At 38.7% G+C, this 18,068-nt stretch overlaps 1 protein-coding gene and 1 long non-coding RNA gene across 2 annotated transcripts in view; one reads left to right on the top strand and one right to left on the bottom strand.

The window, feature by feature from the left end:
• The window catches only part of LOC124237317 (uncharacterized), a 54,765-nt gene extending 52,468 nt beyond the window's left edge, over positions 1-2,297 (bottom strand). Inside the window, exon 1 of the long non-coding RNA XR_006887978.1 lies at positions 2,160-2,297. This is a non-coding gene — a long non-coding RNA (uncharacterized LOC124237317). The remainder of the gene's footprint in view (positions 1-2,159) is intronic.
• Positions 2,298-2,448: 151 nt separating this feature from the next.
• TOPAZ1 (testis and ovary specific TOPAZ 1) overlaps positions 2,449-18,068 on the top strand; it is an 81,434-nt gene continuing 65,814 nt past the window's right edge. Inside the window, exons 1-4 of the mRNA XM_046653698.1 lie at positions 2,449-2,753; positions 3,361-5,821; positions 14,698-14,759; positions 15,477-15,604. Of these exons, the coding sequence (XP_046509654.1) occupies positions 2,549-2,753; positions 3,361-5,821; positions 14,698-14,759; positions 15,477-15,604 (2,856 nt within the window). The 5' untranslated portion in view covers positions 2,449-2,548. The remainder of the gene's footprint in view (positions 2,754-3,360; positions 5,822-14,697; positions 14,760-15,476; positions 15,605-18,068) is intronic.

Genomic DNA, 18,068 nt, shown 5'->3' with positions numbered 1-18,068 from the left:
TTGTTTTAAGTACTTTACAACTATTAGCACATTTAATTCTCATGAGAATGCTATGAGGATGTAGGGGCAGCAAAACTTTATCTCTACCCATCTTAAGTTCTCAGATGGGCATCTTTAACAAAAAGATGGATTAACAAGAGAAAAACAGTTTATTAATGCACACAGTGCACATCACACAAGAGAAACCTCAGCGAAGAGTAACTCAAAATGATGGCTTAGAACCCTGGCCTACATGGCATCTTCAACAAAGGACAATAAATTTGTGTAGAAATGACAGGACGGAAGAAAGCAGTTTTAGCCTTCCAAGCATGATGATCTGTGGGAAGAAAAATATATGGGAGTAAACTAACGGAGTACGGTTTATTTGCAGATTCCTCTAGTGCCATCTCTAGGCTGGCAAGAGTCTAGAGTCTTCTCCAATAAAGGAGAATTTATCTCCTGACTCTAGGCAGAAAAGGGGGAGAAGGTAGTGAGAGTTTTTCCCACATTTGCTGCTTCTTAATTGCCTTCAGCTCAAAATAATTTTTATGTCAAAAGGCATATTTTGGGATGACATATTCTGGTTTCCTTCTGGAGATACTATTGTTCTATTTTACAGATGAGGAAACTGAGGCACAAAGTACACTTGGAATGAGCATGTAGTCTGAAATCCCTAAAATAACTTTTTCTAAATTCTGCTATTCTTAAACTGGTTTCCCTTTTACTGGGAGTATTTACAAGCAAAAAGAGACAAGAAACATTCCTAGATTCTTTACACCTCCTTTACCTAAGTTCTATTTTATAGATGCTCCTAAGGATGCTTCACTTAAACTGCTCACCCAAACTGCCACAGTATTCACTCTCAATGCATCACACCTACCATCCTTTAATGCATAACACAAATTGTGTTCAAAATCACCAAGTTCCTCTTTAAACACACAAAGATTAACAGAAGATATCTGTGTCTCCCTAGGGAGACACACAAGTAAACAACTGAAAGAAATGTGTGAGCAGACACACAGGAACACCTGACCCATCCAAGTGTAAGGAGAAAGGCAGCAGGGAAGCTGGTGATCCTTGCACTGATTCTTGAAGGGAAATATGTAGTTCACCAAGCAGACAAGCAAAGGAAGAATTTCCATGATTAGCATGTAGAGAGGCACAGGCATGACAGAGCATATGAAATCTAGAGAACTCTAGTAGCAGTCCAATGTGGTTTTAGTGCAGGGTAGGTGCGGTATTAAAAGATAGTTAAAAAAAAAAAAGATAAAATCTTGACTCTCATAGAGGTAAAAATGAACATGTGTTAAAGATTTTATGTCTGTCTTCAGGCAGATTTTATAACCACCAGTTCTTTGAACAGGCACATTTATACATCAGGAATATTGAAATGAATGTGCAAATGGAGGCAAAACTGGCTGCTTCTACAGCGGGAGCGAGAAGTCAACTGAACTTCTACAGGACAGAGTTTGCGTGTCTACAAACCATTATTTTGCACTGCTACCACTTATTTGCAACTTATTTGTTGTAAAACAGCTCCCATAGAATCAGAACCAGATAATGCAGAAGCGTGACTCCTATACATAGTTTTCCATTGAAGCACAACTTTTCCCCTACAGCGACAGCAAGAGACAAAACTAAATGTTCAGGGGCCACATCAGAAAAGAGCTACAAACACCACACCAAACAGTTTGGACTTTCTGTTGGTTTTAATCTTTGAGCAAAGGAGTTCCTGAAGAGTCAAGGTGGGAAGTGCCAAGATCCCTTTTCACTGGAGGGGCATGGCCTGGCAGCAGGTGGAAGAAAGGATGAAAGCATGACTAAGATTTAGGAGGCTGATGCAGTAGGACAGTCAAAATCTGAGAGCCAGAGCCAAGGTAATGGCAAAGGGGAGAGTGGCTGACAAAAACAAAGTAGAATGAAGCAAACCTAACGACAGCGGTTGCGGCAGATGAAGTGGAAAGATGCGTGTCTCTGATGGTTTCTAGGTTTCTGGCTTAAACAATTGGGTAGACGGTGGCGCAACCACCAAGACAAGAAAAGCAAGCCTGTGAGGAGAGAGCAGCTCAGTTTAGCACATCCAGAGTTTGAGGCGAGCATGCAATATCCAGGTGAACATATGCGGAAGGCACTTGGAAAGGGGTCCCAGGAGCTTTGGGGTGGAGTTACAAGGCACTGACCTACAGCGGTCTTTGCCAGCAGCCAGGAACGAGCGGCAGCAGGTGGGCATGACAGCTCTCAAGGGTTCCGGGAGATTCCTGCATATGCAAAGACACGACGGAGGCCCGCAGGGAGCTCCCACCACAGCCCAGCCAGGCGCAGCGACGCCCAAGAGGGCGCCAGCCGCAGAGGCTCGCGGTCCTTCCGCCCGTTGGGCCCTGCCGCGCCTTCCAGGGCTAGACGGCGCGGGCCCCACTTCCGCTTCCGGCCCCGGGCCTGGGTGGTGGGCGGCGCCGGGCGGGGCTGAGGGCAGTGGGCTCCCAGCGGCTGGAGCAGCCTTCGTGCGGCCACTAGGCTCTTGCGAGCGGGTGTGGCGGCCCCGGCGGGCAGGGCGGTGGGCTCGGGGCGGATGCAGCGGTCCCCGCCCTCTGGCCCCGCGACGGCCCCGGGGCGTGAGGGCGACGCGCGAGGCCTGAGGAAGCGAGGCCGGCGGCCAGGGCCTGGCGAGGCGGGAGGCTGTGGCCCTGAAGCCAGGGAGCGCGAGGAGAGCAGGCAAAAGAGGAGAATGGTGGCCCGGGCGTCCGGGCCAGAAGAAGTGGAAAGTGACCCGTCGGGTGAGGCGTCCGGGGCTGGGAGGGCCGCGGTGAGGCGCCGTGTGGAGGGGCCGGGGGGCCGGATGGGCCCTTCGGTCTCGTCCGACGGGCCGGGCTTAGAAGCCGCGAAGGAGGCGAAGCTCCCCTTGCAGACCGGAAGACACAGTAAGAGAGCGCCCGGGTGGGGGGCGGGCTCCCTTCCCAGCCCTTGCACCTCAGCCTGCTCCACCCGTGTTGACCGCTAGTGTTCAACCTAAATCTGGCTGTGTGGGCTTTACTCTGTACGCGGTTGACCAGGAGGGGGGCAAAAACAGGAATTCTCATAAAAGCTGTTTGCCCCCTGAGGAGCCCTTGGTTAGAATTACTATAAAAGGAATTCCTCCTGGTCGTCCATTCTGGCTGGTGTGAGATGATGATGCTAGAGGTTGTTCAGCTGCCTTAGAATTTACAGGTTTGTATGTAGTTCCCTAATAGAAGTGAGGTCTTTCATTTTAAAACAAATGTATATTTCCATACAGCTATTCAGGGAAATAAAAATGGATGGCTTCACAATTTTTTATTTTAAGTGATACTGCTTTTTCTTCCTCAATATAAAATCTTTTCTGGTATGTTTTGTTGTTTTGATCAGCCAAGGAAAAAAGAAAAGTTACTGAAGCCTCAAGTGAAGATCCACAGCCAGGGATTGACCTGGTAAGAAAGGAATCATTAACCAGTTCGGAATCTTTCCAAACAGTGGAGTGCAGTGAATTTCAAAGTATGGCTTTCTTGCAGTCTTTGGGTAAGGAAGGTTTAGGAGAAGGTATTAAAAGAAGAATTCGAATTAAAAGCTTAGAAAGCCCACCTTCCGAAATAACAGAAAATAAGGCTACACAAAATATTAAGGTTGAATTCCAAGATGAACTGTACAAGGATACTTCGAAATATTCTTGTAACAGCTTGTCACCTGGAGTAGAAAATAATTCTGTTTTAAAATTACATGATTGCAATTGTTTCCCCCATTCCAAGGGTTGTAATGATGAAAATAACCTCGAGTATAAATCTGATGGTGGATGTATGTGCATACCAGAAAACTCCTCGAAGTTAAAGAACGAAAACCTTAGGAGTCTTGCAGATAAGAGTGACACAGATAGTATTCCTCAGCTTTTACAAACTGAAGAAAATTTAATGGGAGTAAATCAGTTATTGCTTGAAGAAACGGATTTATACCAAAGTAAAAATAATGGCTTGCTTTCCTGCCTTCAAAGTGAAGAAAATAAATACTCAGTAGAGGAGAGCGATGTTGGGAGAAAACCCAGGAAAAGGATAAAGGTGTCTGAAAAATCAGATGAAGTGATTATTGAGATGAACTTCTGTAATGTGTATAACAAGTCTGAGTTGGTGTTACAAGAAAACCAAATGAGTGCTGAGGGTAAGGAAGCAGAGACTTTGGAGGCTAAAAAAAATCCTTTGAAAGTTTTGAGAAAAGTAAACCCTAATACCCTCTCTCCAATGGATCATTTGTCACATTTTCCAGAAACAGTAGGAAAGAAAACAAGTCCTGAACATCATGTAAATGCTGTGTTTCAGAAAACCCTCCAGCCACTTCTGAAAGAAGAAACAAAGAATGCTTCAGAGCCCCTAGGATGTAAAAGCGTGGAGCCAGAAGAGGATTTTAAGTCCGTGAAAAGCTCAGTAGTGAAATCACCTAGTGATTGCCATTCAACTGAAAAGGAATCTTCACAAGAAGACTTGAGAAATGAAGCTGAAGAATCGGAGTTAGGCTGTCACAGAACAATACCAATGACTGGTAAAAGAACTTGGCCATGTTATTCATGTGCTAGAATATCTGCCCAGTGTTGGAAAAAGGCTTCCCTGCCAGAATCAAATTACTTGCTTCCTGGGTCTCAGGAAGGCTTGAGGCAAGATGATTTTCTTAAACACCAAACAAATCAAACTCATTTTACTAACTCCAAATTATTGTTAGAAGGTTCTATAACAGAAACAAACAGTGAATCTTCGAGTGAAGAAAAATTGGATTCTAATTTAAATTGTTTGTCTTCAGTCTCTGCAGTAGAACCTACTTTAATGCTTATAAAGGAACCTATAATCAGTGATGATAAAAAGATGAAGTCAGAGGAACCGAGCAGGAGTGGGTCAGAGGTAGTTTCTAATACTACTGAAGATACTCAGTTAACTAATGTGACTCAAAATTTAACAGGAAGTAAAAAAAAAGATAAAGGGAATTTAGCAAAACTTAATTTGACAATGGCTTCCCAGGACGGCCAGGAAACAAATAACTCTACAGGCAAAACTATTCATCGAAAAGCGTGTGTTGCTAAGCAAACACGTGTGGTTCCAGACTTGGTTAAAATATTGAACACAGGACGGCTCACTAATTTTAAAATTCCATTACTTAAGAATAAAACAGAGAAAAGAAAAGAAATAAATGCCAAATCATCAGAGAGAGAAGCATATAGTCCCCTAGAGCTTCTGGACAGTTTATCTGGAGCAGAGGTAAGGCAGAATAGGAGTAAAGAAAATGTGTCCACAGCAATGTCAGGATCTCAATCTTTGAGCATACAAAATAGTGTAACTCCAGTGCAAGCTAGTTCTGACTTCTACTGCCGTAAGAATTCCTGGAATATTTCTCCAAGCTTTTTAAAGCAAGGTAATAATAATAAACCATCTAACCACATCTCTGAACCAGGCAATATTGTTGCTAATAAGGAAGCTGTTTCTCTCAGAATTGAAAATAGTACTTTTTCTTGTGATCCTGGGTGTGTAGAGAAAAGTGCTGCCTTCTGCTCTAAGGAACAAGAAACATTCGGACGAGTTTCCTCTGAAGTTAGTGGTAGAAAAATGACTAAGAACTTTTCAGAAATTAAAGTGGGGTTTCCAGATATTCTTAAAGCATATGAAGATGATGTCCTCTTAATTGATGTAATTCAAGATGACCCAGACCTCTTTGGAGTCTCCAATGACGGGGAGCTCTCATGTACTTCAGAGGTTCCCATGATAAGCCAGGAGCTCAATGTTGTTGAAGAGCACCAGTCAGCAGACTTCAAGCATGTGGAACTTCCAGAAAAAAAAGAACCAAGTGATGACTTGAGGTATGCATGTTCAAGAATGCCTTTTGGTGCAGATTATTGTTGGGGGTTTCAAAACCACTTGCTGCTGTTAGGTGTCACTAAATTTATGGAGTGATTGTTGAAGCTCTTATTTTTTTTAACCCAGTTATTAAATGTAGTATAGCATATTATTCCTGAGACCCGGAAATGTCATTATGCTAAAACTTGAGTTGAAATAGAGCATATGTATCTTGGAAATTATTATGGAGGAGATTAGCTGTTCACAATTTAATATGGTGGTTTATAAAGTGGCTTTTTAAATTACTGAGATTGCTTCTTTCAGAAGTCAAATTTATTTTTCTATGTCCTTTAATTATTATAAATATGCAGATGTATTTTTATTTCAGCCAAGTTACTTATTAAGAACAATGCTATATATTTTAACCCAGTTTCTGTGGCTTCCTTGTTAGATAAAAAATTTATTTTTCAGGGAACAGAGAAGCCTTGGAACAGTTTATTTAAAGTAATTAGGACTTGAGTGTAGAATCAAAAGTAAAACTAATTTTCAAGGCAAACAGCATAAAGTTTCTTTCCTGCTTTTGCTTTTAAGTTGATGGTTTTAAGGGATGATTTAGCTGCAAAAGAGGGCGAGTTTGCCTGAGGCAACTTTAAATGGAGCCAAGTAGTAACCTTCATGCTCAGGAGCTTGATCTATTGTGGTTGGCCCAAATTTTATTTAATATTATGTCATATTTTACTAAAATCTTATAATTCTTCAAGCTCTAATTTATACTTATATGTTACAATACGAATATGGGAATGTTTTGTGAACAGACTCAAAAGGAAACATGGAAAAACTTTCTACTAAGATTCAGTGGTACATGACTTAAATTTCTTTGGTATTTATAAATTTTAGTTACTTTTGTGAGATCATATTGTTCTTGACGTTCTTATTGTTTCTTTGTACCAAACGGAAGACCAAGAGCTTTATCTGTTATTTATTTTTGACAGTATAATGTGGTAGGATGGTAACCTACCCATTTTGAAGATGGAAAAAATGAAGATGACAACTTATTGCTTGTCCAAGTTCACACTACTAATAATAGAATCTGGATTTGAACTCAGTCCTGTCCTACTTCAAAATTAGTGGTTAAGAGCTTGACCTGTATAATCTGACCCAGGTTTTTGAATCTTCTCCTTGCCACCTAATAACTGTGTGACCTTTTAGGCAAATTATTTTACCCTGTCTGTAAAAAGGGAAGGTACTTGCCTCAGGGTTGTGAGGATTAAATCAAAGAATGGATGGGAGGGGTCAGCCCAGTGGCACAGTGGTTAAGTTCTCACATTCCTTCGGCAGCCTGGGGTTTACCAGTTCAGATCCTGGGTGTGGACATGGCACCACTTGGTAAGCCATGCTGTGGTAGGTGTCCCACATATAAAAATAGAGGAAGATGGGCACAGATGTTAGCTCAGGGCCAGTCTTCCTCAGCAAAAAGAGGAGGATTGGCAGCAGATGTTAGCTCAGGGCTAAGCTTCCTCAAAAAAAAAAAAAAAAGAATGGATGGGAAAGGTTTTGGCATGGCACTGGGAGAGTAGTAAGGACTCAATAAAAGGTAGTTATTTAAAGTGATTTTAATTCGTGTTATACCATGCTTCCTTTGAGGAACACAAAGGGAAATTAGAGCAAATCTTGGGTTCAAGAGCAAACATCTCTCTTAGGTAACAGGATGTTGATAATGAGTTACAGCCAAAGGTAGAAAGAGAGAAATGTGACTTGGACAGGAATTTTGGTTTTCATTCTTTTTTTCTCCTTAGAATAATGACTGATTTTGTAAAAATGATACATGTTCATTATATTAAAAGTGTAAAAGGGGGAGACTTCCGCCACCCAAAACAGCAAATTAATTGCTAACAATCTGTATGCATCATTCCAGATGTCTATCGAGGTATATACATGGATATAATTTTAGAAAAATTGGATCATGCCGTCTTTTTTACTAAAAATATTTCATTTTATTTACACTTAATTGGGGTGTGGGGGGATGAAAATGAAACTAAAGAAATTACTGAATCAGTATACTTCTCTACCACAAGAAATTAGTTCCTAAAGGGCTCTGTCAGGTTAATAAGAAAGATTAATTAAAACTTTGAGTTTTATCATCATGACTTTTAAAAATCATGTTCTAACTTCTGACAGTAGCATTTGCTTTCCTGACATGAAAGATGAACATATCAGTACACATTCAGTTTTTCTCCCAATCTTGCCCCCCACATTTTTGTTAAAAATGTTTTATATTGTTGAGCCTTGTGCTATTTATATTCTCTTCAATAATCTGAAGTCCCAAAGACTCTTAACTCTTAGTTCTGTATTTAAACTGATCCAGTCCTTGCCACCAATCTTTTTTACTTTAATCTTGACTAGTTGATTAATTTCTTAGTTGGCTAGATTTCAGGGCAATGTTTTTTTCAAGAAGGGTTTGTGATTGCTGTGTTCCCTAAGGTCTTGTGTGCATAGATGACTGTTGTCTAAGAGGAAATTGGGTATAAAATTCTAAGTTTACGTTTTTCCTCCTCACAACTGTGTAGTCATTCCTCCCTACTTTCTGGCTTTGAGTGTTGTAAAGTGGAAAAGTCTGAGGCCAAACTAATTCTCTACTGCCTCTCTCTAAACTGCCTTCTTTTTTTTCTTTGTCCTTCCTACTTTCTTTCTTGGGGCTGGGAATTATGTGTCAGTTTTTCCTGGACAAGGTGAACCATTTTGGTTTTCAGTATCATATTTACTTCAGATAATTTTTCTGTTACTGTCTTTGAACTTCATTTCCCTTCACTTCAAAAGCACAAATTATACTTTTATTGGCTCTTCTTTTTCTTTCATATCTACATTTGAAATTTTGGTTTTTAACTGAACTTGGAATTTTTCTAAGTACTTATTTTAATATTTTTTTTCCTGCACTGGAAATAGCAGTTTTACAATCATCCACAGTGCAAGGATAAACCTTAACAGAGAAAAATGGACGCACAATAACCAGAGGGCCTAATAGTTACACAGAAAGTTGTTAATCGTTCTAGAACTAAATGAAGCTTAAAATATAATTTCAGATTTCACCTCTGTCCTTTTTACTAATCAGTTGCTAGTTCATATACTCCTTTTTCTTCACTCTAAGACACTAACAGGTTGGAGCATGATGCAATTTCTATTTTATAGGAATGGAAATTAAAGATGGGAAGATTAGATAGTGCCTAAAGTTCTGGACTGCCTCTTATTGCTAAAACAGGTAGACAAACCTGAGTTGATTTCATTGTTGGGGGAAGGATACTCAGATCTGGTTAGGGAGAATTTGTGAGGTGATTAAGTTACGGTAGAATGCTTGTTCATGGTCACTCTCTGCAGTGGGGAAAGTCTATGTTAAAATCCAAAGCATTAGAAGCATATTAGAACTAGTTCACTAAGACTTATACTGATGATCTTGGAAATATATGATGGGTGGAATTAGTAAAACTTTTGAATTAGCCTGTAAGTATAGTTGGAGATCTGAGAATGTCTATGACAGTTGGTGCTGGACAGTTAAACTGTACTAGGACATAGGATTACCTTCAATCATGATTTTATTATATGCTAAAATATCAGTTGAGTGATACTATACAGTGGATCATTTAGATTTTTAAGAATCTGCCAGATATTCAAGAGAATTACTATATAGCTGAGGGGGAAACTAATATGTTTGAAACAAAAATATATAAGCTAAGGTACTAAGAATACTAGTATATATAAAAGAGCGATGAAAGGGAATCTTGGAAAAGACAAAATTTGTACTGATCCTTGAAGTGTGGATTGATTTAGGTTAACAAAGGGGAAGAAGGAAAAAAATTTGGTGGGGGAATAAAAATAATGAGAATATAAGCAAAAGGTAAAGGTAAGTTGAATAAGGTTGTGTAGGGTAGATATGAAGCATTTCCTGACTCCTTCAGGCAGAGTTAGGAGCCCTTCTCTGTTCCCCTAGCACCTTTTGCTACCTCACTTATGGCACTGATTTCATGATAATATAATTTACATTTCTCTTACCTGCTAAATTGTTGGACTTCTTGAGAGTAGGAAATGTGCGTGTCTCATTTACCTTTGTAAGCCCAGTCCCTCATGCATTGAGTCAGGGGAGAGAATTAAGGTTCAATCCCTACTATATTGTAGGCTATTTCTCAGGCATCTAGATTGGAATATATGTGTAAACGGTGACAGTGAGTCCTTTCTTTCTAAAGCAAATAGGTGATGAAAAATAATGGGAAATAAGATTTGATAAGTAGGGTGATGCCCAATTAAGAAGGTTGGAAAGTTAGGCAGCAAAATTTGAGCTCAGTACAGAATTGATGCTGGTGATCAGTGAGGAGCTGTTATACCACCTTTGCAACTTGGACTTAAATCCGTAAAGAACCATTGTATATTCTAGAGCTGGTAAATAACAAACACAAACTTCTATGGGGGAAAATTCCTGGCACCAATGCACAGAAAATACAAGCTTACCACTTTTGCCCAGATATGTGAATCCCATTAGATCCATGTCTAGCATGGGTCTATCCCGGACAGATTATGTCATCTCGAGTAATCAACCCCATTTACTTTCTCAGGATCTGATTTAAGCTCAGTTTGTTTCTCAAGAGATTGGCCTTCTAGAGTAGTAATCACCAGTTTTACCATACCAAATGACAAAAAGTCCAGTTTCCAGCAAAAGTAAAGGTCATTCTCTTTCTCTCACTCATATATTTAGACTCCTTGGCCTGTCTTTTAAGAAGCTTACCTTGGTCCATTCTCCCTTTTCACTGAATATCTGAGGCACTAACTGTAGTGCAAAATTTTACACTTAATTGTAAGAACTAATATTTGGTGTCTACCGTATGCTAGATAAACTATTTATATTATCGCATTTAGTGGAACAATTCTGAGGTTGAAACTGGCCCTATTTAAAACTGAGCCAAAGTAATTAAATTTCCAAAGGACAAGCAGCTAGGAGGTATCAGAGCTGGGATCTGAACCCAGGGCAACCTGCTGCAAAGTCTGTCTCCTCCCCAAAACAGCATACTGGAAGAGTGGTATTTTGCTTCTTTCTGTGGCTTTAATTTGATTACTCTACAGACTGCCACAAAACATTTTGCTTTTGATCCCTTTCCTCTCTCATGTCTTCCTCCTCTTTAAAGGAGCAGGTGGGACAGTATGAAGAAGCGTCCTTCTGATTTTTACTTTTTTCTCTTTCAAGCCACATAAACAATTGTTTCTTGTCTTTGGTGGAATATGTGGTATTGTACTTGATGGAGTAATCATTTGTAATATCAGGAGACATAGCACCTATCATCAGGCTAGGGAAACTCTGGCCGAGTGAATTGGATACTGTAATATTTCTCTGCTTTTGCCCACTGCTATCTGCAGAATAATTGCCCTAGTCTAGAAATATGTGGCAGTCCTTTTCAGAAACAGAGTATGTGAATGTATAGATAAATGAACATTGACCACAGTCAGCTAGTTAGCATCTCAAAAGGAAGCAATAACATTCTGAATTTTTCTTGGGCAATAGTTTTCAAACTTGTTATTCTAGTAATTATTCTAGAGCAGTCATCTTCAAACCTTTTTGTCAATTCCCTGTAGTACAGATACATTTTACATTACAATTCGGTACATGCCTATGAATATGTGAAACAGTAGATTTACAAAAACAATATTTTCCTACCCCAAGTGATGTAATATCATCTTTTGTATTTTATTCTGTTTTATTAAAAAAAAGTCCTGGTTGAAACCCATTAAATTTCATCACCCCCTTGAAAAATGCTATGGTAGAGGATAAACTTGGTGTAGTCTGTGTAGTTCTCAGAAGCCTCTCTTGTTCCCCCCTCCTTTTTGCTCAGATCTTCTCTTCGCATCTCTGTACTTCTTTAGCCCCACCCAAATCTGTCTCTGTTTCTCTCCTTTCTTCCTCTACACTTTATTTTTTTTTTTCACTTTTCACTCCAGCAAGGCAGAACTATAACATTCCACTCCAATGTAAAACTCCAGTGAAAAATATTTATGTGGATTACAATTTTTCTTATGTTATTATTTTTTAATTTACATGAATTTAACCTCTCTGTTGTCTCAAAAAAACTAAATTGCTTCTAACAAGAATGGCATGTACAATTTTATCTTCCTTGTAAGTTAGTTATTCATTGTAAAAAGTTCCTCACACTTATAAACTAAACCAGAAATGTTATCTTAATACTTTGAAATTAAAGCAATACACTTGCTATACCCATTCGTGTTTTTTGTTTTGTTTTGTTTTTTCAGGAATAACCTTTTGTGTGTCTGGAGCTATACCTATTTATAAATGAAACCACAAAAACATCCCTCGATTCTTCTGTATTTATTGAGTCACTTAATTCTATTCATGCTATTGCCTTAATATCTCAGTTTTTCCTTCCTCTGCATTCTCACTGCTACTATCTTTTCATCTTTCTCCTAGCCTATTGTAATGAGCTCCTGGTTAATCTTCCTGAACTCTCTTAGTATACCCTTCCCCATGGTAATATTCTGAAGTAGAAAGTGATCTGCTAGTGACTTCTTACAGTGCTTTGGTCACTTTCAGCCACCTGAGGATAGAGTCTAAATTGTTTGCCATTGCTTTTTAAGGCTCTTTTGTGGCTCTGCATCCATTCTCTTTTTGACAACCAGAGTGTTGGGTGGGGACAGAAAGTGACGTGAAAGGCTGATAAAAGATAAGCGCAGCAGGCAGCTCAGTGTTTCCATAATATGTCATGTACTTGAATCCTTTTGCATATGTTTCTTTATCTGAAAGTCCCTTTCTTTTCATTCAGTTATCCTTCAAATCACATCTAAGATGTTATTCTAGGGATTTTCTCCAATAGTTTTCTTGGCGCATATCTCAGTGAATTATGTCTGCTTGGATGTGAGCCTCCCCCTATACCGGGAGTTCCAAGACAGGAGAGAAGCATCTTCATTTGGGTCTCCCTAGTGTCTGGCCAGGAGAATGTTAGGTGCTGAGTATATGGACAGCAACTAGACATACATGGGCCTTGTCCTCACAGAGCTTTTAGTCTATCAAGGGAGGCAAATAATTAAGCAAATACAATAAAATATGATGGGAGATATGCAAGATGTTAAAGGCTTCCTGATCAAAGTAACATTAAGATGAACACTGAAGGATGAATAAGAATTAGCCAATAGGTGAACAAAGGTGAGTAGAATTTTGTCGTAGATTGAAGTAATAGCCTAAATGAAGGCCCACAGGGAAGAGCATGTCACAACTGAACAGCAGAAACAATGTCCCATGACTTAGGGTTCAAGTGGCAAGAAATGAAGCTACAGAATGTGCAGAAAGCTCAGTTATGAAGGACTTCACAAGTAGGATGACCTAGCATTTATCTTCTGAATTGGAAAATTTTTAAGAGAGAAATGGGGAGCTATTAATAATTAATATGCCGGGATTACAGGCATAAACAGACCATCCTAGATAAACTAGAATTCACGGTGAGTTTGAACTTTATCCTAAGAGCATGTGGATTCACTGAAAGACTTTTAAGTAGAGAGAGAATTTGATCAGATTTACATTTTTAAAATTATCATAGTTCTGGTGTGGAGAATAAATTGGCAGGGAACTATTTTAATAATTAGACCAAAAGGACATGGTGATTTCAAACAGAAATGGGAGTAAATCTGAGAGAGGTTTAGGAAGTGAAAATTGATTAATCAGATGAGGGCAAGGGCAGAGATAGGAGTTAAGGATGAAACTCTTATTTCAAAGAGGGGTGTTACAGTTCTCCTACATGGAGGGTCAGGATCACGGATAGGTGCTGGTCATGAGGTCAGATTTAGACATGTTGAATTGAGGAGACCTTTGAAATACTGAAATGGAGATATTCTAGTAGACAGATAGAAGTCTGAAAACATTGGAATTGGGGGAGGAGATTTGCATACATATATGTCTTCTGTTTTATTATTTTCCCATGTAAGTTGTATACTTCTGGTTGTTTCTAGGGTCTGTGTCGGGGGGAAATACCTCATGTTTTCCAAAGACTTCAAAGAATGATATATATAAAATGTTATGTTTTGTTTTCCTCTTTCTTGGCTAGGAAGTAATCCTTAACTAATGAGCAGTTATAGAGCTGTAGGATAGGTTTAATAAAACCGATTTATTAAATGAATAAATGGTGGGATTATGGGTGTTTATTATATTTTATTCTGTGTACTTTTATGTAGTTTTGTCTAAGTTTCTAAAATTGGAATAGCGTTAGGCCATTTGTTTTTGAGTGGCTCCTATAGATGTAGTTTTCATTTGTTGAGCCTATGCTATTTGTTTTAAGGACATTTTATCTCATTTAATCCTCACAATAACCTTGTGGGTAGGTGGTATTCTCATTTTACAGATAGACTCAAAAAAGTTAAATAATGTTGACACAGTAAGTGGCAGAACAATATTTGAACCCAGGTTGGTCTAACTCTGATCTCCATAACCTTGACTTTTAGACCATATGTTGTCTTCAGAGGCTACAAAAAAAGCTCTCACACTGCTCTCAAACTTTTCTTCTTTTTACATTGGCAGTAAGACATACATACACATGCTTGAGAGTAGAAGTTAAACATTGTCTTATATTGGTGTAATACTTTAAAATTTTTTTAAATGCTTGGTATATGTCATCTGGTTCTCTCTGAAAACAGAGTTTGAATGGCACCACTCCCTAACAATTGTGGCATATGTAATTAAAGAACCAAATGAGGAATCTGCTTGGGTGTAGTGAGTTCTGAGTCCCAGTACAGTACTCAGTCTGTGGAGAACTTGAGCTGATGTTTACCAGCTGCTACAGCTGGTATTGTACGTTTGGAGAAGTGGATAGTTTTGCATAGAATATGTTGTAATGTTTAAGCTCTGTTTGCTTTATAATAGAGAACTTCCTGTCCTGGATCCTGGTTTGATGAAGTCAGAGATCTGTGCTTCCTTGTCAGCAGGTAAAATTTGACATTTTCAGAATATGCAGTATAAAAAGAAGTATCTTTTTATATCTCCATTCAAGCCTAGTCAAAATGAATTCATTAAAATAGGAAGCTTTTCGTTTTAGAGTCTGTTAACCATATGTTTTACAGTTTGTCAGTTTTTCTCGGCTTTAATTTCCTGGTTGGCAGATCAGATTTTGAGAAATTTTCCATTTGACTATTTAGTAAACAACTTTGTTAGGCTTTATCTACAAAAGATAGATAATTGACCTTAGCAATTTTTGTAGCCTTATTTTGACTTGAAATATATATTTAAGCTTTAGCGCATGTTAAATGAGACCTTTTTAAAATTTTTTATAATTAATAGCTAGCAATAAGTTTAAATATATGGATTTTTACTTCACAGGAAATAACTTAATCTGAAAGTTAGTTTTACTTTAACTTTCAAGTTTTAAAAATATTGAAAATAGCTGGACATGATCAAGAAACATTCTTAAATTTATCTTGATATGTCATAATTTTGCCTTGCCAGTTCTTTTTATACTGCATACTGGAGTTATTTTGATAGAGAGGGAGGAATAATTGTGTGATTTGCTGAAAACTCTACTTCATATTTGTCACATTGGACTTTAAAAGAGTCTCTGAATTCTAACTCATTTTTAGAACAATCTTTGAATGACTTGGTTATTTTGCTGTTTAAAGTTTCTACAGGTGAATGTTATTTCTTTTCAGCAAATGAGATAAAACGTGATTCCAAAGGTGCAAACATTTTCTTAGGAGAAGTTACTAATGAGATCTCTGAAAATGAAAAACTGGGAGACTTCAGCGAACACATAAATAGTTCAGATTTGGATGAAAAGGTACTAAGGAATCTTCTGCATTTTCTTATTTCTTGGTCTATAGTGGTAATACCGAAATTCATCTTAACAGTGCTGTCAGGTGACAAGTGTTAACTCCTTTTTATTGAGTAAACGAATCACATCGTTCTAGCCTTGGGATACGTTGCTTGATGGTTTGCATAAGCACAGTATTAATAGAGTTTCGCTTGTCTGGGAAAATAGGGTGTACTCTTTAATTATATATTTAGCTTTTTTTGGTATCCTGAAAAACTAAAAAAACCTCAAACCTGTGTAAGTCTTTCTGAATTGTTACATATTTTCCTTCCTTGTTAAACACAAAGTGTTGAATATCATTTGATCTTTGAAATTTTAGAATATCGTAATACCTTAGGGCTATGAATGTAAGCATCAGTTATTCAACCACAGGTGTAGAAGGCATAGGAATTGGAACTAAACCTACCTAGAGGGTGGAACATACCACTGGTATATGATATGGGGGAAATTTGGGGTATCAAGTTTGTTCTGTTTTCTGCCAGATAATGTGTATGGTTGTCTTAACCTTTTGCATAATTTGACCCCTGGGCAACTATTTCATATTTTCTTCTTTCTCCTTATTCCTCCTCACAGCTAACCACCTAGTTTCCTACTTCACCAAGAAAATTGGAGTAATTGGAAAAGAACTTCCTAAGTTCCCACCAATATATTAGCCCACCTACCTGCATCTGGTCCCAAAACTCTAGCTTCTTTTCTGTTACAGTGTATGAACTAGCCAAGGCTATTCCCTGCACTGTGCTAGAGGCCATCTCTTCTCTCTTAAAATATTATTCCAGTAATTCTTCTATCATTACTGGATGTTTCTCTTCAACATATAGACATGCTTTTCTCCCATCTTCAAACGAAGCAAAGAAAACCTTTCAGGTCCCCTTTTCCTTTTCAACTGTCATCCTACTTCTCAAAAGGCTTGTCTCTACCCACTATCTCCAGTTTCCTTCCCCTAGTTCTCTTGAACCCATTCCAGAGATATCCGCCTTCACCTCCACCAAAACTACCCTTCTTAAACTCTCCAGTTACTTCCTTGTTGCTGAATCTAAGGGACACATCTCAGTCTTAATCTTACTTAACCTATCAAACATATTTGACACAATTGATCACTCTTTCCTTGAAACACTTTTTTCACTTGACTTCCATAAACATACTTGCCTGCTTTACTTTCTGCCTTTCTGTCTGCAGCTTCCCAGTTGATTTTGCTGATCTCTCCTGATCTCCCTGACCTCTACATATTAGAGTGACCCAGAGCCTAGACCATGAATCTGTTCTTTTTTCCTATCTAGATTTGCTCCTTAGATGGTCTCAGCTAACCCCATTGCATTAAATACCATCTGGGGGCTAAGATTCTCAAATTTGTATCTCCAGCTTGAACTTCTTCTCTGGGCTGCAGAAAGGTCTAGTTGCCTACTGATTTTTCCACTTGGATATCCAAATTGCTGTCTCAAATATAACATGTTCAAAACTGAACTCCTTTTATATGTCCCTTCCCCTACTACAGACCAGCTCTTCCTGTCATCTTCTCCTTCTGTCTTAATGGCAGCTCCATCCTTTATAATTACTCAGGCTCAAAACTTTGGATTTTCTTACTTTTTCTCTGTATCCAGACTGTAAGGAAATCCTGCTGGCTTTACCTTCAGTTGATGTCTAGAAACTGTTTAGTTTTCATCACCCACACCAGCACTACACAGGCCCAGGCTAGTATCAGGTCTTGCCTGAATTATTGCAGTAGCCTCCTGACAGATATCCTGCTTCTAATCTTGTCCTCTTATAGTTTATTCTCAACACAGCATAAGTTAGATCATGTCATTATTCTGCTTCAAACTCTCCAATGGCTTCTAATGTCATTCAGATTCAAAGCCAAAGTCCTCACCATAACCTACAAGACCCTGTATCTGTTCCCTGTACCCCTTTCCACCTTGTTACCTCTCTGATCTCTTCTGCTCCTCTCCTTATCCATTTCACTCTAACTGCACTAGCCTCCTTGCTGTTCTTGGAACATACCAGACTTTGGTATGTCCCACCTCAAGGCCTTTGTCTTTGCCATTTTATCTACCTGGAATGTTCTTCTAAAAGATGGTGTAGCTGGCTCTCTTATTTGCTTCACATCTTTACTCAAATTTTGTGTTCTCAGAGAGACCTTCCCTGGCCATCCAACCTAAATTTTCAGGGTTCTCCCTTCTCCCAACATTTCATATCCCCCTTTCTTGTACTTATCATGATCAAACATCCTATCCATTTACTTATTTATCTTTGTATCCTCCTGCTAGAATGAAACTCCATGAAGGCAAGGATTTTTGTCCATTTTGCTTACTACTGAATCTCCAGCCCCTAGAGCAGTGGCTGATACAGAGTAATAACACAAATAATTGTTCAACGAATATTGAATGTGAACATCATTTGAAAATATTCTTTAAGTGCTAGAAGTGTCCGAGTAAAC

Source organism: Equus quagga, chromosome 1 (genome assembly GCF_021613505.1).
Source record: "Equus quagga isolate Etosha38 chromosome 1, UCLA_HA_Equagga_1.0, whole genome shotgun sequence".
Taxonomy (NCBI): domain Eukaryota; kingdom Metazoa; phylum Chordata; class Mammalia; order Perissodactyla; family Equidae; genus Equus; species Equus quagga.
The sequence above is the reverse complement of the archived record's forward strand: the minus strand, read 5'-3'. Positions and strand labels throughout refer to the sequence as shown.